Source organism: Lithobates pipiens, unplaced genomic scaffold (assembly GCF_037356315.1).
Source record: "Lithobates pipiens isolate NorthernLeopardFrog02 unplaced genomic scaffold, aLitPip1_a1.2 Scaffold_8, whole genome shotgun sequence".
Taxonomy (NCBI): domain Eukaryota; kingdom Metazoa; phylum Chordata; class Amphibia; order Anura; family Ranidae; genus Lithobates; species Lithobates pipiens.
The window spans coordinates 564,697,868-564,722,045 of record NW_027507903.1 but is presented as its reverse complement, the minus strand read 5'-3'; the positions used below and the strand labels follow the sequence as shown (position 1 = coordinate 564,722,045).

At 44.6% G+C, this 24,178-nt stretch overlaps 1 protein-coding gene across 3 annotated transcripts in view; it reads left to right on the top strand.

The window, feature by feature from the left end:
- GIPC1 (GIPC PDZ domain containing family member 1) overlaps positions 1–24,178 on the top strand; it is a 52,412-nt gene that overhangs the window by 4,240 nt on the left and 23,994 nt on the right. For 2 of the 3 annotated variants that reach the window (XM_077470100.1, XM_077470098.1), the window contains exon 2: positions 23,206–23,537. In XM_077470100.1, coding sequence (XP_077326226.1) covers positions 23,253–23,537 — 285 coding nt within the window. In that variant the 5' untranslated portion in view covers positions 23,206–23,252. Of the gene's footprint in view, positions 1–7,519; positions 7,637–23,205; positions 23,538–24,178 lie in introns of those variants that run through there. The other variant, XM_077470099.1, reaches the window with a different exon arrangement.

Sequence of the window (24,178 nt, the reverse complement as noted above, 5' to 3'; positions counted from 1 at the left end):
ATTTCCCAGTAGAAATGTTTTAGCGCTCGTTTACATTAGATACTGTGACTGGCATTTTCCTGTATTAGATCAATGTCCATCACCACAAGAGCACATTGTGTAATTGCAGTGCATTGTGTAAACGCACCTAAAGGCGTTGTGTACTGTCTTTTTATGCACTGCAGCCAAGATGTGTTGCATAGAAATTAATGAAATATAAATTTGATATTTCAATAAAGTTGGAATAAAAAGGAGGGGAAAAAAGTAGACGGTGCATTGCTCTTAATGCGCAGTTCTGAAAAGTGGAACTTCCGCTTATCCCCCTCCTCCAGTTCCACATTTGGCACCTTTTCAGGGGGAAAACGGCACCTGCTTTTGACAGGTACCGTTCCCCACTTCCAGGAGACGGGGCCATGGCCTGGTATCCTGGAAGTTCAGCCCCCTCTTCCTTCCTCCGCCGCCGGACCAATTAATGCAGCGCACTTCACGTATGCGCAGTAGGGAACTGGCTGTGAAGCTAAAAAGGCCTCATTGCTGGGTTCCCTTACCAGGAATGGCGGGAGCTGCACCCGACTGTTGATCCAAATATCAGCTGGGGTGTCATCGTTGCAGGCTCCCTGGACAGGTAAGTGTCCATATGATAAGTATTTTGTAGCTGCTGACTTTTAATTTTTCCATGGGGGGGGGGGGGGGCTGGACCTCCTCTTTAAGCGCACATCCCACCAAACCTTCAACTGACAGCTGCCCACACAGTAAAAATTCTGAGTTTTACTATTCGGCCAGTGTGAATGGGCCTGGGCTCTAGGTAGAGGTGGAAGAATCCTTTTGTGATTCCTTATCTGGTCCTGCCCACCTTGGTGTCTCACTCCTACAGTCAAATGTCATTTGTTTGACTGCTGTGGTTGACATTGTTGAGGGTGAACCTGAGTAAACCTTTGCTGCCATTGTGCTATGGGCTGGGTGCCCAGTGTGCCCCTGTGCCTTTAAGGAGGGGTGAACTCCCTCCAGGCTCACCTGTCCTCTGCCTGTCCATTATAATGCATGTGCTTCCTTTGTGGAGGATCTCCTAATTTAGAGTTAGGACTACAGATACTGAGGTGCCTTGACGGGGCTCTGCAGGTTATGAATTTATTTGCAAATGTGTGCAGACTGTTAGACAAGGTAACTTGGTTGGTTGCAGGCTGGTCAGTAAGTTGAGCTGGGAATTTCTTTGGTTTTGTTTTGCATGCGTTGCCCTTCCATATGGTCCTTGCTGCAAATGCCAGTTATAGGTGAGGGCAGTGGCCATTTGTTTGTACTGTTGAACCTGAATAAAGATTTGGGTCTCCAATCAGGCTTCTATAGCCACGTCCGAAGGATTTCGCTATGGGTGCAGGCTGGTGAGGAGTCTGTCCTGACACAAAGATTGTCCTAATCGCCACACACCATGCAAGCCCATCCATCACACCAGTGATAACGGCCGCAACCCAGCTCTGTTTAAGCCACCCCACTGATGTGTTTCATCCTGTCTGCGTGGTTTGGGGTCCATGACTAAGCCCTGTGGGTAAGATGAAATGTGTCGGAGGGGTATGGCTTAGACTGAGCCAGGCTGAGGCTGTTATCACTGGTGTGACGGACGGGACGGGCTTGCATGCTGTGCGGCGATCGGGACACTTCTTTAGTTAAGGGATGACATTTGTTGTCAGATTGTCTTGTGTGCTGATTGATATACACACGTGTCTTCATGTAGAGCTGGACGATTTTCAAAAAAATTAAAAATCTGCGATTTAAAAAAAACAAAAAACTCGAGTCGCAATTCAAATCGAGTTTTTTTTTTTTTTTTGCTGGACACCGCACCAGTCCCGAGGAGCTGCGGGCAGGAGTTTTTAGGCGAGTACTAATAAAAAAATACTAAAGCGCAAAAATGGATCAAAAAAAAAAGGCTGAGAAATAACGAAATAATTAAGCTGCAATCATATCAAAGTGATCTGACACTATAAATACTAATATATACTATACTATATACTAGTAGCTACTGATGCACTAGTGGAGAAGTTAATTGGAGCGCATCATTTGTATTTTTCAATACTAGGCCAAAACCGCGTCCTCGCCTAAAAACTCCTGCCCGCAGCTCCTCAGGACCGACGCGGTGTCAGCGCCAGTCCTGGTTTAAAAAATTTTTTTTAAAAAAAAATCGATTTGCTGAAATTTTTAATCAATTTGACCTCTAAACTCGATTCAAGATTTTAAATAAATTTTTTTCCCCAGCCCTATGTTCATGTAAGAAATGCGTTGTCGTGAATCAGGATTTGCATTGATGTGAGACCTAATGCTAAGGGCTACCGTATACATTTGCCAGGCTAACATTTTTTGTGACAATGTTCCATTAAACTATATATAAGCCAAGATTTTTTATTTTTGGGCCTCGTGCACATGGATGTTTTGCAGGAATAAAAATATACCTTGTGTAAAACGTTCGTGATTGGAAGTCACTTATATGCAGGAAAATGGCAGGAATTTTACACTAGGTGGTTTTTATACCTGCAAACGTCCATGTGCCTTGGAGTGGTGAGGTGTTATTACCCCAGGTTTTTATTACCGTATTTATTGGCGTATGACACGCACCCTAATTTTAACAGGGAAGTTTCAGGAATAAAAGTTATTTAAAAAAAATTTAAATAATAATAAATTAGTGCCCATCGGCAGTCTCCTCATCTCCCATCAATGCAGCCTGATCCATGCCCCTTTTTAGCCCCTTCTGCAGCCTGAAAGGGGTTGTAAAGGTTTGTTTTTTATTTTCTAAATGGGTTCCTTTAAGCTAGTGCATTGTTGGTTCACTTACCTTTTCCTTCAATTTCCCATCTAAATGATTTTTCTTTGTTTTCTTTGTCTGAATTTCTCACTTCCTGTTCCTCCTCAGTAAGCTGTTCTGGCTGACTAAACACGGCTCGGATGATGGTGTGAAGTTTACTGAGGAGAAACAGGAAGTGAGAAATTCAGACCAAGAAAAAAACATTTAGAAGAGAAATCGAAGGAAAAGGTAAGTGAACCAACAATGCACTAGCTTAAATGAACCTATTTAGAAAATAAAAAACGAAGCTTTACAACCCCTTGAACCATGCAGGAAATCGCTGAGCCGTCATCTCCTGTTTACTCGGGTCTCAGTTGGGACACGCACACACAGTCCCGCCTCCGCCATGGCATTGGACCAGCTCCTGTGATAGACAGAACACTGGTCCAATGCCAGTGGCGGAGGCGGGACTGTGTGTCATGTGAGAGCAGAGTTAGAGCCAAGTAAACAGGAGATAATGGCTCATGAATTCCAGCGGCATTCTTTTCCCTCCGAGGTACGCTGTCGGTGTATAAACACGCACTCGTGATTTGCTCCTTTTTTTTTCAGGGGGAAAAAGTGTGTGTTATACACTGATAAATATGGTACTTTCTCTGTTTCCATCAGGATTGTTTTTACACAGGCTTCAGTTTGTATAAGAGCAGTGTGAACAGCAAGCTTTGACAAAGCATTTGCAGAACTTTTTAGCAAACTTTGTTGACGCCTTAAAGTGGATGTTAACCCACTCTCATCCTTTCTAAACTACTGCCATAGGGGTTATCTAGAAGGATATACATGCCTCCTGCATGTATCCTTACTTGTCAAATGTCTCCCCTCTGTCTGTTATGAGACCCGAAAAACTGCAGATTCTGTGGGTGGGTCTGTTGTCTGGAGCTCGGTGGGTGGAGTCGTGATGTCAGTAGAGTCCCCGCCCACCTCTACACTCCCCTAGTCAATATGCACTTTCTCCTGTGTATTTCTTACACTGAACCTCTACTATAATCACCACATGATTTCAGCATGCCCAATCATGCTGAGGTGTGGAGCAGCCAATCCTGGGAGAGCAGCAGAAGAAAGGAGGAGGGGTTCTGACATACACAGAATGGGTCTCTCTCAGACTTGTACATGAGATATGTAAATCACCTGTCAGTCACAGCAAGGGGGGGAAATGGACTCTTATTTCTCTGTCCCATTTTTAGCTCACCAAGAAAAGATAAGAGGACTGCTCAGAGCTGGATTATCTCTTTGTGACAAGATTGGGCACAGATGACAGGAAATCCTATACTGTACAAGGTGCAAGCCTTAATTTAATTAAATTTTTGGGGGTTTACATCCACTTCAAGACCCCTTTCACACTGAGGCAGTTTTCAGGTGTTTTAGTGCACCTGAAAACTGCCTTCCATGCTGCCCGAATGGGAAAGCCAGAGTGCTTTTCACACTGAGGCGGTGCGTTTGCGGGACGTTATAAAAAGTCCTGCAAGCAGCATCCTTGGGGCGATTTGGGGGCGCTGTATACATGAATGGGCAGCTGAAAAGCGATTCGGAAGCTCCGCAACACGGGCGCTTTTAATCCATTCAGCTGCTAATGATTGAGTGCCCCGCTAGCAGCTGAAAAGCACCGCTAAAACGAGCAGCACTGTAGCTCTAACACTCAGTGGCCCAGTGTGAAAGTAGCCTAAAAGTACCATTCAACTCCAGGTTGTAATTGTTGAGCACAGAACTTAAAAGAAGTGTTGATTGCCACTTTCAGTAAGCTGCTAGCAGGCTTCAGAACTTCTTGAAGCCATTCTGACACCAAATGTCATTATGTAAGTAGAACAGGGTGGTGCCACACTTTTCACACCTCCCATCCTGTTCTAGGACAATAATATCTGCCTTTCCTTGGTAATTGGATGAAGGTGTCGGTGTTACATGTGTTGAATATAAATGCTGGGTGATTTTCCTGACACATTTAGAACTAAGGACGTGGCTTGGAAAAGCAACAAAACCTCTTCATCATTACAGAACAAGTCCAATTGAATGTGACCAATAGATGGCTTAACCCCTGCCCTGCCAGGTCTGTACGTTGTATGGACCTGACAGCGGGGATTTCACACCCAATCCGGTGGCTGCAGCCCCTGTGATTGTGTGCGAAACTGACACCTGCCTGTCAGATGAGAGCATTCAGGCTGCCGATTGCTCACACACACCCCCGGTACCGGCGCCTGGCGCCCGATCGAAATTCAATATGCATTCCAAAATATTTAGTGGAGCCTAAAGGAGAGAGGTACAGGGTCTTATTAAAGAGAACCTAAAAATCATCACATTTTTTGTCCTCTGTCAAGAGAAAAAAAGTGAATTGAAAAAAAGTTACACCCAAGCACATAAAATCCCCCCCCCCCACCCCCCCACACACACCAAAAAATGTTGAGGGCCCCCTTCCCCACACATACGCACATACAAACGCTTGCGTCGGGGGCGCCTACGTGTAAAAGTGTCAATTGTGTTACACATGTTGCATATCTCTGTGCATGTTGGAATGAGAGCAATAATTCTAGCACAAGACCTTCTCCGTAACACTAAACTGATGACCTATAGGGGGCTTTTGAAATTTTGCCTGTAGAAAATATAGGGTACTGAAGTTTGGCACCATTTCACAAACGCACACAAACTTACTGTTTGGCGTATTTGGTATCTATGTACTTAGCGCAAACTTGTGTTTTATGTTACCAAAAATTTGGGTAGTTTTTTTAGTGTGTTTTTTTTTTTTTGTTTAATTTACCCGTGTGGTAATAACGTGTGACATAAAAAATTTGAACTACCACTATTATATATTCTCTTGAGTGTCTGCTTTCAGAAAATATATAATGTTTGGGGGTTTTGTGTAATCTTCAGGCCTAAAATGAATTGTTAAAGCAGTTGTAAGCCTAGGGGGGCAAAAAACCTGCAAGATAAAGGCATAATGTGCTAGTATACATTGCATACTAGCACATTATGAAATACCTTAGAACGAAGCCCTCTCAGTTCTGCCCAGTCACTGCTGAGGGGGCTGACATCTTTTCCCGTTCTTTCTTCCCGGGATCGTGGACTCCGGCGCTGTGAGTGGTTGGAGCTGTGATGACTTCACTCTCGCACATGCATGCGGGAGCCCACCGTTCCGGCAAGAAGCTCTGAAGTTCCGGCATGGTAAGACGGACCTTCAAAGCGCATGCGCCGCTGACGTTGGCAGCTGCATACAGGGTGAATATCTCCTAAACCTGCATATTTATTTTACCTACAGGTAAGCCTTATTATAGATATAATACAGTATATTACCAAAAGTATTGGAACGCCTGCTTTTACACACAAATTAGCTTTAATGGTATCCCAGTCTTAGTCCGTAGGGTTCAATATTGAGTTGGCTCACCCTCTGCAGCTATAACAGCTTCAACTCTTCTGGGAAGGCTGTCCAAAAGGTTTAGGAGTGTTTCTATGGGAATGTTTGACCATTCTTCCAGAAGTGCATTTGTGAGGTCAGCCACTGATGTTGGACGAGAAGGCCTGGCTTGCAGTCTTCACCGTAATTCATCCCAAAGGTGTTCTATCGGGTTGAGGTCAGGACTCTGTGCAGGCCAGTCAAGTTCCTCCACCCCAAACTCGCTCATTCATGTCTTTATGGAACTTGCTTTGTGCACTTGTGTGCAGTCATGTTGGAACAGGAAGGAGCCACCCCCAAACTGTTCCCACAAAGTTGGGAGCATGAAATTGTCCAAAATGTCTTGGTATGCTGACACCTTAAGAGTTCCCTTCACTGGAACTAAGGGGCCAAGCCCAATCCCTGAAAAACTAACCCCACACCATAATTGCCCCTCCACCAAATGATATGGACCAGTACACAAAGCACTGGCCATGGAACCCTACGGACTTAGGCTGGATTCACACCTATGCATTTTGAGTGCTTTTTGCAGATTTGCACTACAGAACGTGTTCCATAGGAAACCATGTTACATGGACTGTAGTGCAAATCTGCAAAATGCAAAAAGCACTAAAAATGCATAGGTGTGAATCCAGCCTAAGACTGGGATGCCATTAAAGTTCATGTGCGTGTAAAGGCAGGTGTCCCAATACTTTTGACAATATAGTGTATGTCCTTGCTAAACATGGCTTTTACTAACACAGCCAGTAAAATTGCAGCAAGAGAAACTTGCATGTTTTTGGGTGTCATAGGGACAGAAATTAAATAAAAATCTTCCCATTGAGGTCACAGGCAGAGATAAAAACCTAGCAGAAATGTATAAGGGCCGGTTCACACTGCAGGCGATGCGAGGCGACACCGACTTGCCTCGCCGCGACCTGCCGCGACCTCAGCGGCAACTTGCAGATGACTTCTGTATAGAAGTCAATGCAAGTCGCCCCGAGGTCGCCCGAAAGTAGTACAGGAACCTTTTTTCTGAGTCGGAGCGACTCGAGTCGCTCCTCTCAGAACGGTTCCATTGTACAGAACGGGGGCGACTTGTCAGATCGAGGCGAGGCGAGTCGTGTCACCTCGCATCGCCCGCAGTGTGAACCGGCCCTAAGTGTATGTATGGCCAAAATAGATTTTTTTATTTTTAGTTTTGGATAGTGTATAAAACCCCATCAGGCTTTTATTGCTATTGGCGTCCTTACTGGGGACATTCATCCTGTGGGTTATTTTTTGGTGACCGTTATCTCCCAAGAAAGTAATGAGAAATCTACACTATTACAGTTACCGGCCAATAGCTTGCGCCCCCTGCTGGCTGAAAATCTCACACATCAAGGGGGCGTGTCCATGATGGCCTGGGCTCAGAGGAAGTAGGTTGACTGACAGCGACATCTAGTGATTAAAAAGAATACTGCTCTAGATTAAAGGTGAGTATTACATCTTTTTAAAAATGCTCTGAGAGAGCTTTGTTCTAAGGTATTTCATAATGTGCTAGTATGTGATGTATACTAGCACATTATGCCCTTGACTTGCAGGTTTTTTTGTTATGTATTACCTGCTGCTATACAGTAGAGCAGTGGTCTCCAAACTGCGGCCCAGGGGCCGGATGTGGCCCCCTGCTTGCCTTTTTCTGGCCCTTGGGGCACTATTCCTTCCACTGATACAAGATACTATTCTGCCACCTGACACCAACAATGGGGCACCATTTCTCCCACTGACACCAAAAATGAGGGTACTATTCCTCCCTATGATATCAAAGACTGGGCACTATTCCCCCCCCCCCCCCCCCCCCCCACCCCAATACCAATTGTGAAAATGCTTACTCCCACAGATGCCAGGAAAATTTCCACTCCCGTTGGCCATAGTCTGGCCCTCCTAGAGTCTGAAGGACAATAAACCGGCCCTTTGTTTAGAATGTTTGGAGACCCTTGCAGTAGAGCGTGTTGGTGACAGGTGACAGGTGCCATAGTCTCCCTGTCAATAGATCTATGTGGAATGGAATAGATTTTTTTTTAAGCTGGAACAGTAGATGTTTCAGGCTGTGTTTGGTTTTAAAGAAATAATCTATAGTGCCGTATGGTAGTGTTTATTTTGCAGGTTCAACCACTTGTCACTTAATAATCTGTCATCTGAACCAGCGCATAGTGTGTGTGTGTGGTATAAACAGAGACGGCGCGTTGTGGAAGGAGGATCCCAGAATCGATGTAGAGGGGTTGTGTTTGGTAGAAAGCTAATCTGCTGGATCAAGGAAAACAGATATTATGCTTTGTGGAAAAACACACACACACACACACACTTCTGTATATTGTGTGTATATAATTAGTGGCGTCCCTCCACTACAAGGGTTAACCGCTCATTAAGTCTAGGGGTAGAGGAATAAGCAGTACAACTTTCCGCCTTCTTCTGGACAAGAGGACCTCGCTGCTCCAGGTGAGAGGGAGAAGCCTGATGGATCCAGTGTGTGCCCGCCCCGGCTCGCCTCCATTTACAGCAAAATAGAAGAAATGGCCTCACACCACTATAGTCATCAAAGATCCTTTATTGGACATCCCAAAAGACAGGAAAGAATGCCTGGTAGACGCGTTTCACACACTTCAGGTGCACTTAACCACTTACGGACTGCCCGCCGCAGTTTTATGTCGGTACTTTGAAGAGGATTATCGTTGTTATGGCAGTAGCTAGCTGCCATAGCCTCGGTATCCTATTCTTCAGTGGGTGGTCCGCTTCAAGATAAAAGTGGTCTCTGTGGTGGATTCGCCGCAAGATCACTTTTATCAGCGGCAGGAGAGGGGTTCCCCCTTCCCGCCTTGCTCCAGTGCCCTCCGCCCACCTACTGGAGCCGTCTGCAGCACCGGAGGCGATCGGATCGGAGAGTAAGATGGCCCCCACCCGTCTCCATATCAATGCAGGGCGGAAGCGATGCCAAAACGTCACTTCCGCCCATAGCTCTTAAAGGGCCATTTTTATTTTTATTTTATTTTTTTGTATTTTTTTTTTTTTTATTATTGCATTTTAGCGTAAATATAGATCTCATATTTAAGAGGTCCTGTCATGCTTTTTTTTTCCATTACAAGTGATGTAACCTCTAACGAGCAGGGCCCTCTGATTCCCCCCTGTATTGAATTGTATTGTAATTGTAATGTCTGCCCCAATGTTGTAAAGCGCTGCATAAACTGTCAGCGCTATATAAATCCTGTATAATAATAATAATGTTTACATTCCTTGTAATAGGAATAAAAGAATTTCCCCCCTTCCTGACCAGGGCACTTTTTGCGATTCGGCACTGGGTTGCTTTAACTGACAATTGCGTGGTTGTGTGAAGTTGTACCTAAACAAAATTACGTTCTTTTTTTCCCCCAGAAATAGAGCTTTCTTTTGGTGGTATTTCATCACCTCTGCAGTTTTTATTTTTTGCGTTATAAACAAAAAAAGAGTGACAATTTTGGAAAAAAAATGCATTATTTTTTTACTTTTTGCTATAATAAATAGCCCCCAAAAATATATAAAAAAAATGTTTTCCTCAGTTTAGGCTGATACGTATTCTACATATTTTTGGTTAAAAAAAATTGCAATAAGTGTTTATTGATTGGTTTGCGCAAAAGTTATAGCGTCTACAAAATAGGGGATAGATTTATAGCATTTTTATTATTATTTTTTTTTTTTTACTAGTCTAGCGCCGGGCTCCTGAAGAGCATGCGATATGTTTTGTAAATTTAGTTTTTTTTCTAAGACCATAGTTGGGTCTTGGGGTTAATTTCAGTAAATTGTGGTCTTGGCATCAGTTTGGCTGGGCTGTACTATGTTCTGCCTGGTCATAGGTGTGGGTATCACCTTTGACAGGCATTGGAACGCAGTCTGGTTGGACGCATTGGCTCAGAGAGAGATTGGTACCCAATCAGTGGGTGCGTTGTCTCACTGTGTATTCCGGGAGAGGGTACTTAAGGTGCTGAGGTCACGTGGTTCTGGGTTCCGATCCACAAGTATTTTCTGACTCCGTGGTCCTGGTCCTCCTGACCAGCCCCAGAGGCCCTCATGGCCTGGGGTGCGGATCCATCCGTTTCCGAGTCTCGGGACTGGCTAGTCCGAGGCACAGTAACTGGAAGGAGGGTTCCGAGGTGGTCCGGTGCTGTCTTGGGTTCGGAGAGGCCCAGCAAATCAAAACGCAACCAGGGGAGGACTCTTCAGAAGAGGGCCACGCACGAGGCTGGCTGCTCGGTAAGAGCCTGGAAGCTAAGCTGAAAGGACACCAAGTAAATCCACACTCTTACGGTATCGCCGGACCGGCTGCAAGATACTGGTACTGTAAGAAAGTTCCTAATTTCATCCTTCAGTTACACCTAAGTTTCTGTGCTAATTTAAAGTTATACGACCAAGTCTGTGGTAGAGACTTTGCTAAGCTTAAATCACCTGCCGGCGGCTAAATCCACAAACAGGGATTTATCCGGTAGTTGAAATATCCAATTGTGAATGGCTATTCCCCGGATCATCTAGAGAGAGAAATTTCAAGTGTCAGCAGTTCCAAGAGTACTGAGCTTTCTTACCCATACCCTCTATTCCCTACTGAGAGACTGTGATTTGTTCAACGTTTTATGCAAATAAAAATTCCCAAAGGGATTCAAGTGTCGGTCTCTGCAGTTTATTGGGCCATCAACCTCGAGAACCCCTAGACAAGAACGAGGTGGAGAAGGTAAACGGTACGCCCAGCAACACCAGCCGCTCCTTCGGGGGTCAGTGCTACACTAGTAATGGCGGCAATCTGATTTTTATTATGACTACGACATTATGGTGGACACATTGGATAATTTAGACACATTTTTGGAACCATTGCCATTAATACAGCAATCAGTGCGATTAAAAATGCATTGGTTACTGTAAAAATGTCACTGGCAGTGAAGGGGTTAACTATGTTCCCTGGGAGGTGATTCTAACTGAGGAGGGAGGGACTAACTACAGGAAGTGATGGATCGTGGTTCCTAGCTAATAGGAACACTCGATCTGTCACTCCTGTCAGAACAGAACAGGGAAGTGTGTGTTTACATACACTGATCCCTGTTCTGTCTCTCCTCTTCATGATCGCTCGTGGCCGGTGGTCATCGAGACTGCCAGCCACGAGCGTCGGCACCCCTGTTGTGCAGCGGGCGTGCGCGCCTGCTATCCGGCCCTCACAAGATCACGTACAGTAACATGATTTCGTGCAGCGGAGCCAGCCTGCTGCAGTAAAACTGTGGCAGGTGGCCCGGAAGTGGTTAAAGAACCGTGTAAAAATATAAGGAAATCTAAATAAGAAAAAACAAACAAAAATTTTTAAATGCGCCCCGTCTCGTCGAGCATGCATGTAGAAGCGAAAGCATACATGAGTAGCGCCCGAATACGAAAACAATGTTCAAACCACCTATGTGAGGTATCGCTGCGATCGGTATAGTGAGAACGATAATTCTAGCTCTAGAACTCCTCTGTAACTCAAAAGATACAACCTGTAGAATTTTTTTAAACATCGCCTATGGAGATTTTTAAGGGTAAAAGTTTGTCGCAATTCCACGAGTGGGTGTGATTTTGAAGCGTGACATGTTGGGTATCAATTTACTCGGCGTAACATTATCTTTAATAATATAAAAAAACATTGCGCTAACTATACTGTTGTCTTATTTTTTCCCAAAAAAGTGCATTGGTAAGATCGCTGCGCAAATACGGTGTGACAGAGTATTGCAACAACCGTCATTTTATTCTCTAGGGTGTTTAGAAAAAAAATGTATAATGTTTGGGGTTCTAAGTAATTTTCTAGCAAAAAAAACTGTCTTTAACTTGTAAACAACAAATCTCAGAAAGGCCTCTTTCACACTTGTCATTCATTACTGATCCGCCCCGTGATGATCCGCTCGCTCAGCGGGGATCGCTCCGTTGTCCCCGCTGAGCCGGCTGCGGACAGGGCAGTCTCCGCACACTGTGCAGGGACCGCCCTGTCAGCTCTCCGCTCTCCTCTATGGGGATCGGATGAGCACGGACCGTCTGTCCGTGTTCGTCCGATCTGCTCTGCAGACGGATAGAAAAATAGGATTTTCCTCCATCTGCAGAATCGGACTGTTGCGGAGGCGGACGAAATCGGGTGTCTGCGGATGCTCATCCGCAGACACCCGCTATCCCATAGGGATGCATGTATGTCCGTATTTCATCCGCAAACGGATGGATGAAATACGGACATATCGTCCGCATGTGTGAAAGGGGCCAAAGAGGCTCGGTCCTTAAAGAGGAAGTAAACCCTGATGGGTTTACTTCCTCTTTTTTTCCCTGCAAAGGTAAAGCATAATGGACTACTATGCATTGCATAGTAGCTCATTATGTGTCACTTACCTGACACAGGAGCCAGCGAAGTCGCCGCTGTCCCCTGTAGTCCGCCGCATCCATGTTGCTTGTGGCGTCTCGCAGCTCCGACGAATCACAGCGGCGCAACCGCGATGACGTCACTCCCGCGCATGCGCACGGGAGTCGCGCCTCGCAGCTCCGCCGCTGTCATACGGCGAAGCCGCGATGACGTCACTCCCGCGCATGCGCACGGGAGTCGACAAATTTGGCAAATCCATTCTTGGATTTGCCGCATTTAGTGCGCCTGCGCGCCGCTGTCTACGGCGCATGCGTCGTAGACAGCGGTGCCCATTTTCGGGCAAATATCTCCTAAACCATATAGGTTTAGGAGATATTGCTTGGACCTACAGGTAAGCCTTAATCTAGGCTTACCTATAGGTCCAAGTTGTTTGGAAGGGTTTACTTCCTCTTTAAGTGGTTAATGATTAAGCGCACTTGAAGTGTGTGAAACGCGTCTACCAGACATTCGTTCTTGTAGTGTCTTTTTGGATTTCCAATAAAGGATCTTGGATCGCTATAGTGGTGTGTGTATGTGTGTGGCCATTTCTTCTATTTTGCCTTATTCCTCACTCCCGCTGGCTTCTGGTGCTGTCCTTTTTTTTTATTTCTGAGACACTTCGTGTTGTGGGCAGACCCTCGTCATACTCTCATACAATGCAGAACTTTTGGCCCTGCATTGTACTTGGTGACATCACAGTGTGGTAGCAGTCAGTGTGGAACAGGTTTCAGGGTACCAGTTGCACAATGTGGTGGAAGCCTGCCATAGTGGGGAATAAGGTAAGCATCACAACCGCTACCCCTAGACTTAAAGGGGTTGTAAACCTTCATGTTTTTTCACCTTAATGCATACTATGCATTAAGGTGAAAAAACACCTGGCAGTGACAACCCCCCCCATCCCCCCCCCCTTCATTTTACTTGCCTGAAAGTTCGAAATTTAACCGTCAGGGACGCGCTGTCTCTCTCAGCAGGGGGTTCTTGGTTCTTGATTGGATAGGTTGATAGCAGTGCAGCTATTGGCTACCGATGCTGTTAATTAAATCCATTGACACGGGGTCGGGGCCAAGTCATACATGCTGGACTCGGGAGCGCGCCCACAAGGTAATCTCCCCCCCCCCCCCCCCCAGGAGATCGCTTCTCCTAGAGGGTTATCTGATGTGGCGAGGATCCGTGAGAGCCGCCGGAGGTAAGTATGATTGTTTATTTAAAAAAACAAAACAAAAAAAAACGATCCCTTACAATCACTTTTACACATACTTAAAGTGATTATAAAGGCCAAAGTTTTTTTTAAAAATCTTAATTAGGATGAAAAACCTTCTGTGTGCAGCAGCCCCCCTAATACTCACCTGAGCTCCATCTCGATCAAGTGATGTTGCAGGAGAGCCATGAAGTCCGGGGACTTCTCCCTCCTTATTAGCTGAGGCACACTTTTTTTCTTTTTTTTCTTTTTTATTCTTTTGCAAAATCAGTTTGTAACGTATTTGGCACTGTCAGCAAGAAGCGGAAGTGCTTGAGAACTATGTCCAGTGGCAGAGATCCAACTGATACCAAATAGTTTCTGAGGGCAGGCACTAACTTTAGCATTTAATAAAGATTTATAAAGCCGGTCAGACGTGCAACCTGTTGCGCAAACAGTTTGCATTGTCATTTCAGTGTTCGAGTAGCTGCAAACCTCTATAATCTCATATGAGCATTAACCTGTTACTGTAATTCCAAACATTACTTGTAATTCTTTTCGAGTTAAATCATATGCGCTACCATGAAGGTGCTTGTTCAGGCAGCGTCTGTTGTGAGGCGACAACTGTCTCCTAGTTGCTCTTGTACTTTGGCACTTGTGCCCCGGATTGGCACCGTAAGAGGCCATGTTGGCACACATGGCTCACTCATGGTACAATGTTGTTGCTATTAGTAGTCAGAACAATGATGAGCAGCCGGCACTGGAGTGGGTGCAGAGAGACAGGAAGTGTTCAGAGGAAATCGGCAGCACACAGATACAAGGAGGATGGGAACAAAAACAGTATTTGATGAAAGGAATAATACTTGTTTTGGTGCGGGGAATTTTAGCAAATGATTTGTCATTCAGTTAGAGCCCTTTCACACTGGGGCGTCGGCGGTAAAGTGACGCTATTTTTAGTGGCGCTTTGCCGTCGCTTTTAACCCTCGCTAGCAGCCAAAAAAAGGATAAAAAGTGACCGCAAAGCACTACTGCCCATTGATTTCAATTGGGCATACACCGCTCCTAAAGCACCTCCAAAGATGCTGCTTGCAGGACTTTTTTTGATGCCCTGCCAGCGCAGCGCTGCAGTGTGAAAGCCCTCGGGCCTTCACATTGAAGTGACACTATAGTGCCTGTAACGAGCCTCAGTTTGAAAGGGGTCTTGGGGTTTAGCTCAGGGATATGCAATTAGCGGACCTCCAGCTGTTGCAGAACTAAAAGTCCCATGAGGCATAGCAAGACTCTGACAGCCACAAGCATGACACCCAGAGGCAGAGGCATGATGGGACTTGTCGTTTTCCATTAGCTGGAGTTCCGCTAATTGCATATCCCTGGTTTAGATCATCCTGGGAAATTGTGCAAAGGCATGGTCGTGGATTGGGAATCCGCTCCCACTAGGGGCAGACTGGCTGATCAGGACTTGGTTGTAGCAGGTGGGGCAGACAGTGGTGAAGCCATGTAGAAGACATCTAGAGTTTGACATGCTTTCTCTGTTTAGCAACTCACGTGAGCAGGCAGCTACTGAGAGCAAGTGAGAGTCCCTTGTAGCACTGGGATGCTAGATTCACAAGTCTGCAGGTAACAGTCTCAACTGATAGGTGTCTGATAGGAATGCACGGGAACACATAGAAGAGACAGACTAGGAGTGCACAGGTGCTGGCAACAAGAAGCCAGCTGAAACCCGCAGGGAATCACCTTGGTGCAGGTAGCTGATGGGAGTGGATGGAATACAAAGGGATTGCAAGGCTGGAATAACTGATGACAATGGAGAACACTGGGGTCACAGATGCAATGCAAGAAGGCTCTAGGGAACACAAAGGTCCAGCTGTTATTAGGTGGGCACGTACTCAAACACTGAGAAAGCCACATGCTTGCTGTAGGAAGCTGGGGGATGCACACAGCGAGGAAAAGGTGGTGCTGGAGCATAGAACAGGTTAATGTGACACCTCTTCATGCACCTTCCTCCAGGAGTCTATAGACAAACTAGATCTGGTTTGCTTTGCAAGGGATCCCCTGCTGAGTGGAGCAGGCAGATAACCAATTTGCATTCGCTCCACTTATGCAGAGCGGATATGGATACAGCACACTCTGCTCTATGGGCAGTCAGAGGTAAATTGATCAGCTGTCCCTTTACACCTGACTGCCCCCCCAATCCAGCCAGATGGAGTGGAACAGATCCTCTTTCGTTTGTTTCTGCAGGATAGGATTGGAGATAGCCTGGCGTAAATGTGTAAAGTCTGTTTACATCACCACTCCATAGAGGAAAATGAAGGGTTCGATCCGGTCCGCCTGTCTGCTTTCCAGATGAGATCGGAACTCTCGTGTGAAAGGGGCTTTATAGGATTCTAAATGCTTAAAGGGTATTAAAAACGCATTAGAATAGGCCCAAAACTTAGCAAAATGAGTATACAGATTTTATATTGTAGAAATGCATGTGTCAGAAATGACTGTCTTTTAGTATTTAGTCTTTTTAGTGTCCTTTAAATGTCACCACCCCCTCCAACTGTTCTTGAGTGGTAGCCATCTAGCAAAATACTTACCTTCAATAGATCCAGTCGTTGGCCCTTTAATTTCATAAAAAAATCTTTCCTTTAGATTATATGTGCATTTAGTATATTCTTAGCCATGTGATATTTTTTATTTTTTTTTGTGCTTGTTTTTTTTATTTTTTTTATTGCCATTAAAAGCCTCCCTTGTGTAGACAGCCAAAACCCTTGAGACTTCTGCTGGACACCGCCATCTTGGATGTGATGTCAGCAGACTCAAAGTGACACATTCTATAGTATTCCCCTTTTTAATCTTCCCCTGGTAGCTGCATAAAAGATCGTATGGGGGGAGGGGGGAATGAAGGTAGGAGCTGGACCAGCACAGACATTAGACAGTCTGATGAGAGAACAAGGCTTTGATGTGCAGGGGGGGGGGGTGTAACGGCGCTAAGGAATTTACTTGTCCAACGTCCTATGACGAAACGCATAAGAGCTTGGGATGCATTCACGTCACTTCCGGTGTGTGGAGTTCCGGTCTGTGGAGCGCACGCCGATCCAGGTCTCTTTGATTGCAAATCATTTTGTGCTAGTTTTTATGTACTTGACTATGTCCATTTTTTATTTATTTTTTTTTAAATACACTTTTACAATAAATTTAACCTAATCAGATTTACACTGAGTGCCCGTCTCTTCTATATATGAGGATATCCTTCGGTTTGCCACTGAGGAGGTGACTTAAATATTGCAACCATTGCACGTGCTTTACCCTCGTAAAGGCCTAAGAATCTAGATACCCCAAGGTTTGAGGTGCCATTTTTTTTCCATACATTAAATATATAATATAGTTTTTTTGATGCATTTTTTTAATATTGGATTTTGTATTGTAACATATAAGTAATTCAGGTGACGGTCAGTGCCACCCACCCCTCACTCATTTATTTTTTATTTTTTTTCAAAGGCACATTGCAAGTCAAAAATAATTTTATACAATCTTTGTAATGTAGGAGCGCTCAACCCCCCGGAGTTTATTGAAGTTTTGAAAGGATGGGAGGACCACACCAGCTTATATAGACCTTTTTAAGAGGGTTTTTTTTTTTTTTAACCGCTAACCCAAAGGAGTCTTCCAATTCAGGCACCTACATTATCATTTTTTTTAGCCTGTTGAAGGTGGAGCGCTGAGGCCCCAAAATGCATTGGCTGTAAAATCTTTTAAAACGTCTATACAAGCGGGTGTGGCGCTCCCATCCTTTAAAAACGTCAAAAATAATTTATGGAAAGGAAAACCGTGCAAGCATTTAAATGGGTTGTAAATGTTCGGTTTTAAAAAAATTTAAATAACAAACATGTTATACTGACCACCTCTGTACAAGGGTTTTGCACAGAGTGGCCCTTATCGTCCTCTTCTGGGGTCCCCCAGTGGCGCTCCTGGCCTCTCCCTACATAGAGTGCCCCCTCCAATACCCTCATTCCAAAGGGACACCCATGCGGGAGTGTTTCCAAGCCCTGCAGCGGCACCCATTGACACAGACAGCAGGACCTGGCTCTGCCAACGCACCCCCCCCCCCCCCCATCAGGCTCCAGTGTCGCTGGATTTGATAGCAGCAGGAGCCTATCAATCTATCCTATGAGGACCCGAGACAGCGGCTAGAGCTGCTGATCCCCGTTGATGGAACGACCGATCGGTACAGAGAGATGAGAGATCAGATGCAGCAGCGCTGTGTGCTGGATGTGTATTGCCAACAGGGCTGATATGTGACAACTCCAGCACTCATCCATCCATGCTTAGCCATCCATCATCAATACTCGGCCATCCATCCTCATCAAAACTCAGCCATCCATGCTCATCCATCCGTCCATACTCAGCAATACTCATCCATCCATCCATACTCACTCAGCAATACTCCTTCATACTCACTCAGCAATACTCATCCATCCATCCATCCTCAGCAATACTTAGCCATCCCTTCCATACTCAGCCGTACCCAGCATACCTGCCCATATGGCATACTCATTCATGCTCAGCCATCCCTATTCATGCCACATCAGTTCTCATCTATGCCATATCCATGCCACTAGCGTGCCTCACAAAAGTGTAATTGGTAGTCAAATTAGATTTGACATTTATGCCCCTGCATGTTGGGCCTCTCTATGTGGCCAGGCTATGTTTTAAAGTTTCACACATGTGGTATCGCCATACTCAGGAGGAGTAGGAGAATCTATTTTGGAGTGTAATTTTTGGTATGTACATGCTATGTGTTAGAAATATTGAATAAATTGACAACTGTGTGTAAAAAAAAAAAAAAAAAAAAAACGTTTTCATTTTCTTTACACATATTCCAAAAACTTGTAGAAAAAAAGGACATGTTCAAAAGACTCATTATGTCTCATAGATTATACATTGGGTTGTTTTCTTTCCAAAATGGGGTCATTTTTGGGGCGTTTCCATTGTCCTGGTGCTCCAGGGCCTTCAAAAGTGTAAGAGGTAGTCAAGAAATTAGACGTGTAATTTATGCTCCAAGAACGCCTGACAGTGCTCCCTGTATGTTGGGCCTCTGTACGTGGTCAGGCTGTGTAAAAGTCTCACACATGTGGTATCGTCATGCTCAGGAGGAGAAGTAGAATGTGTTTTGGGGGTGTAATTTGTGCTATGCATATGCTGTGTGTGAGAAATAACCTGCTAATATAACAATTTTTGAGAAAGAAAAACATCTTGATTTTGCAAAGGATTGTGGGAAAAAATGACAACTTAAAAAACTCACCATGCCTCTTACTAAATACTTTGGAATGTCTACTTTCCAAAAAGTGGTAATTTGGGGGTTATTTGTACTTTCCTGGCTTGTTAGGGTCTCAAGAAATGAGATAGGCCATCAGTACTTCAGGTGTGATGAATTTTCAGATATTGGCACCATAGCTTGTGGACTCTAACTTTCATAAAGACCAAATAATATACACTGATTTGGATTATTTTTACCAAAGATATGTAGCAGTATAAGTTTTGGCCAACATTTTGATGAAAAATGACTAATTTGCAAAATTTTATAATGGAAACAAATATTTTTTTTACAGAATTTTTGGTCTTTTTTTTTCTTTTATAGCGCAAAACAAAAAACCCAGCGGTGATTAAATCCCACAATAGAAAGCTCTATTTGTGTGGAAAAAAGGACAAAAATTTTATATAGGTACAGTATTGCATGACTGAGTAATTGTCATTCAAAATGTGAGAGCACTGAAAATTGGTCTGGTTAGGAAGGGGGTTTAAGTGCCCATTGGGTAAGAGGTTAAAATACTTGTACTTGTTTTTTTTTGTTTTTACTTGCAATTTGTGTAAGTTGGTGAGAGGGAGTTTTTCAGCTTCTCGCCTAACATCTTCATTTGAAAATGCTAGATACCAGGCTGTAGTCCTCATCCTCATGTTTCACTACTTTGACTTAAAGCCTCTGACCAAGGATCAGGACTTCTGATCAGAAGCTCAAACATGTTTGAGTTTCATGTTATGTAAGATCTCTACCTGTGGTCTGCACACCCTTTGTGGCATGTGTGGGCCTCCAACAATTCTTGAGTTTTGGACTTCTCTCTGATCTTTTTGCTCTGTCTAGTGCAGTGATTCTCAACTAGGGTTCCTCCAAAGGTTGCTAGGGGTTCCTTCAGGATTGGGCAATTTCTGCCTCTCAGATAAGTTCCGACCGACACCATTGATCTTTTTATCTATCTGTAAGGAGGTAATTCTTCCCAATGACCACAAGTGTAAGGACCATTCTTCCCACTGACCATCACACCAATGTATCATGAGTTGTAGATTTCTAATTTTTAGCAGGGGTTCTCCAAGACCGGAGAACTATTTCAAGGGTTCCTCTGCGTTGAAAAGCTTGAGAAAGGCTGGTCTAGTGAGTATTTGAAGCCAGTATAAATGCTCAGCAGCTAGGCTTGTCAGAAGAGGGGCAATTGGATCTTCAGCCTTCCTTTCAAGGCAGGTTTGCCTTAAACTTAGAGTCCCCTCTTTAGGAATATAGCGCAGATTGATCTAGACTCTAGATTCTAGAGACACTACAACTGCATGTTTAGATTCAGAGTGTGAAGAAAGGGTTAGCTAACCTTTGTGAATGATCCTCTTCCCTGCAACTGTGTTCTGCCCATCCGCCTGCAGTGCTGACTTCCTCTGCCTCACCTCTGCTGGATTGGAGCAGTCATCCCATGAATTTCCTATCAACCTCGATAGGATATTGGACTTCTCCTAAGAGCAGAGAGATGAAGTGCTGGAAATCGGCATTGTTCAGCCCTTAACGTGGTAAGTAAGAGAACCAGAGCCGAGTATATTGGCATCAGAGAGCAGGATAGAAATATTAAAGCTACCTTTTCAGATATAATATTACAGGTGCAGGGTCCATGATGTCTGTCAGAGCTGCCACGACGAGTTGATGTAATCAATTATGTCGACTACAAAAATACATCAATGTGCGTGCAAGGCGTCGATGCGTTACACAATGAGAGTTGCAGGTCCACACCCTCAGCGCGGTGCTTCTCTCATTCTGCTCCGTGTCTCCCGCTCTCCTCCGTGCTGCTGTCCCCCTCTCTTCTCCCCCTCCGTGCATCTGTCCCCCTCCGTGCTGCCGCCCCCCTCTCTTCTCCCCCTCCATGCTGCCACGTCCATCTCCCTCTCCGTGTATCTGTCCTCCTCTCTCTTCTGTGTCCCCCTCCGTGCATCTGTCCTCCTCTCTCTTCTGTGTCCCCCTCCGTGCATCTGTCCTCCTCTCTCTTCTGTGTCCCCCTCCGTGCATCTGTCCTCCTCTCTCTTCTGTGTCCCCCTCCGTGCATCTGTCCTCCTCTCTCTTCTGTGTCCCCCTCCGTGCATCTGTCCCCCTCTCTTCTCCCCCTCCGTATCTCGGATGGAGAGTGGAGGTAGGAGCCGGTAAACGTGGCTCCTTCATTTTCAGAATGGACAGAATCCGTGACCACAGACTGTCCATTCACATAACTGAAACATTGTAACCTCCTGTGATTACGATGTCTCAGTTAATGAATGGACAGAAGCTGCTGTCTTCTCACCATTCATTATCAGTGCAGCAGAGGTTACAGAAAAAGGGACTGGGGAATCTGTGTCCCCAGTCCCTTTCCCTGTCTCAAATGGGAGATGTCAGAGGTCTGTTAAGACCCCTGATATCTCACCATAGCCCCCCCCCCCCAACAGGGCTGATAAAAAATTGCAATAAATAATAAAATATTTAAAAAAAAAAAAAAAAAACACACTGACACTGTCCCCACACACCCTCCCCCTTAAAAAAAAAGAAAGCATTGTAAAATATATAAACATTTATGAACTTCTAAACAGAAAAAAAAAAAAAAAAAAATATATATATATATATATATATATATATATATATATATATATATATATATATATATATATATATATATATATATATATATATATATATATTCTTTTATCTTAAATTTACAACAAATAAGTACGGTACATAAAAAAAAAAAAAGGTAAGATAAAAGAATATAACTACATACTTATATATAATATATATGTATGTACTAGTTATATTCTTTTATCTTACTTTTTTTATGTACTTATTTTTTATAAAGTTATCGAAAGGATTAAAGTGGTTGTAAACCCTTACAACACACTTTGACCTACAGGTAAGCCTAGATTAAGGCTTACCTGTAGGTCCAAGAAATATCTCCCTAACCTACACGGTTTAGGAGATATTTGCCCGAAGACAGGCACCGCTGTCTACGGCGCATGCACTGAGCGTGGCATCTTCAACGATGGAGATGCCGCGCGTGTCGACTCCCGTGTGCATGTGCGGGAGTGACGTCATTGCGGCTTCGCCGAATGACAGCGGCGGAGCTGCGAGACCCCACCGAGAAGATGGATGCGCCGGACTACAGGGGACAGTGGTGACATCGCTGGCTCCTGTGTCAGGTAAGTGACACATAATGGACTACTATGCGATGCATAGTAGTCCATTATGCTTTGCCTTTGCAGGGAATGAAAGAGGAAGTAAACTCATCAGGGTTTACTTCCTCTTTAATTAGCTAATCAAAAAAAAAAGAACACTAGATTAAGTAAAAAAATAAAATAAAAATAATCGTTATAGTCGATGAATAATCTAAAAAAATAATCGCTAGATTAGTCGACAGACAAAATAATCGTTAGTTGCAGCTCTAATGTCTAACCTTTATTACGCCTATTACTTCCTCGAGATTAATGATTGAAATAATTATGCAGGCTGTGAGTCCTAGCTTTACTGGCTGCATACTTGGCTCAAGTCAGTTACTCACTATATGATACAGGATATGATTATATGTCATTATTATATGACAGACCTGAAGCTTGCAGCATTAGGTAAAGTCTCAAATGACCGTTTCCCATTAAATTGATCTACAAACGTCACTTGCAACTCTTCAGTCACTTGAAGCGAGCATAGTGCATCTGCTGGCTTCCTTGAGGTGCCCACTTTTAGGATACGTTTCTAGTCTGTTCTTTATAACTGTGCCCCGTGTGGAGCTCCTGGAGCTTCTTATCCTGGCAATACCAGCTTCCGTTTTGGACCAGGGACTTGCAGAGAACACTTTCGGTGGCACTCAAAGAGAGGAGAACCCCTTTGTGACCTTATCAACTTACCTTTAAGGTTAAACTAGCAGTTCCACACTGCAGCATGCCTGGAAACACTGAATCCTGTACTGTAAAAAATACTTTGCGCCAATACTCGCAACACCAATAAACGCAGCTCACGCGCACGTCATATAGTACTTACCTTAGGGATCTCATGTGTGGCTCAGCTGGCTGTAGGGCGATTTTCAGCTTAGCAGCCTTCATTCTCACTGGGCTGCTCAATGACTCGGATCACTAGGAAAGCAGTGTTGTGTATTACGTGATCTTGCACTTTTTAATATGCTCCTTTTTTTTTTTTTTCTCTCCCCTTACAGCTTCCTCTCAGTTTGCACACCCTTAGACCAGATATTTGGGAGTCCCAATGCCTCTGGGCCTTGGACGTAGGAAGAAGGCATCTCCGCTCATGGAGGAAGACGATGTGGGGGAACGCACAGCATTAGGAGTGTCTCAGTCTGGTGGTGTGCCAGGTGGCTCTCTCTCCCCTCAAGCGCCTGGTCTCCCTCCCCCTGCTCCTGCCCTGCGGCCTCGACTGGTATTCCACGCTCAGCTTGCACATGGGAGCCCCACAGGGAGGATTGAGGGATTCAGCAATGTGAAAGAACTCTACGCTAAGATTGCGGAGGCGTTCAATATACCTGTTGGAGATGTGAGTACATGACTGTGCCTGGGCAAAACACCAAATATATATCATTATCATTAAAAAGTTTGAGGCTGAACTCCAGGCAGATATAAAAATGAAAAATCATTAACTATAACAAAGAGCTAGCAATAAATCTGTCTACTAAGCCTATGCATGACCGCACACAGACTGGGAGATGGAGGGGCCACACTCTGAGCCAATCAGCGCTGTACTGCTCATTAGTGGGCTGCCCCTTTATTGTCCAGTCACAGGATAGGGAGGAACCTCTACCAGGCTATGCTGCTCAACTGCTGTGTAGTCTGAACAGAGATACCTGGCTGTGTGGTCTGGCAGGATCACATGACTGGGTATATAGAATTACCAATCGTTTGTCAAGTTGGTTCACATTTACGTATTTGTTCTGTATTAAACTGTCTTCCTGTACAGGTTTAAAGCCCAACGCCACTCTACTTGATTCGTTGTATTTTTGTCCACTTCAGATGCTCTCATAAAGTATCCCCCCATAGCTTTGTCTATGGACTAATGTCAAAGGAAAAGATCCATAAGCCGCACATCATGAAGCAGATCCATGTGCATGAAGTGAGATGAATGGCAACGCATTTCACTTCTCCCTCTGGGGCTTAATCATGGGGTGGGCTTTACCTCTT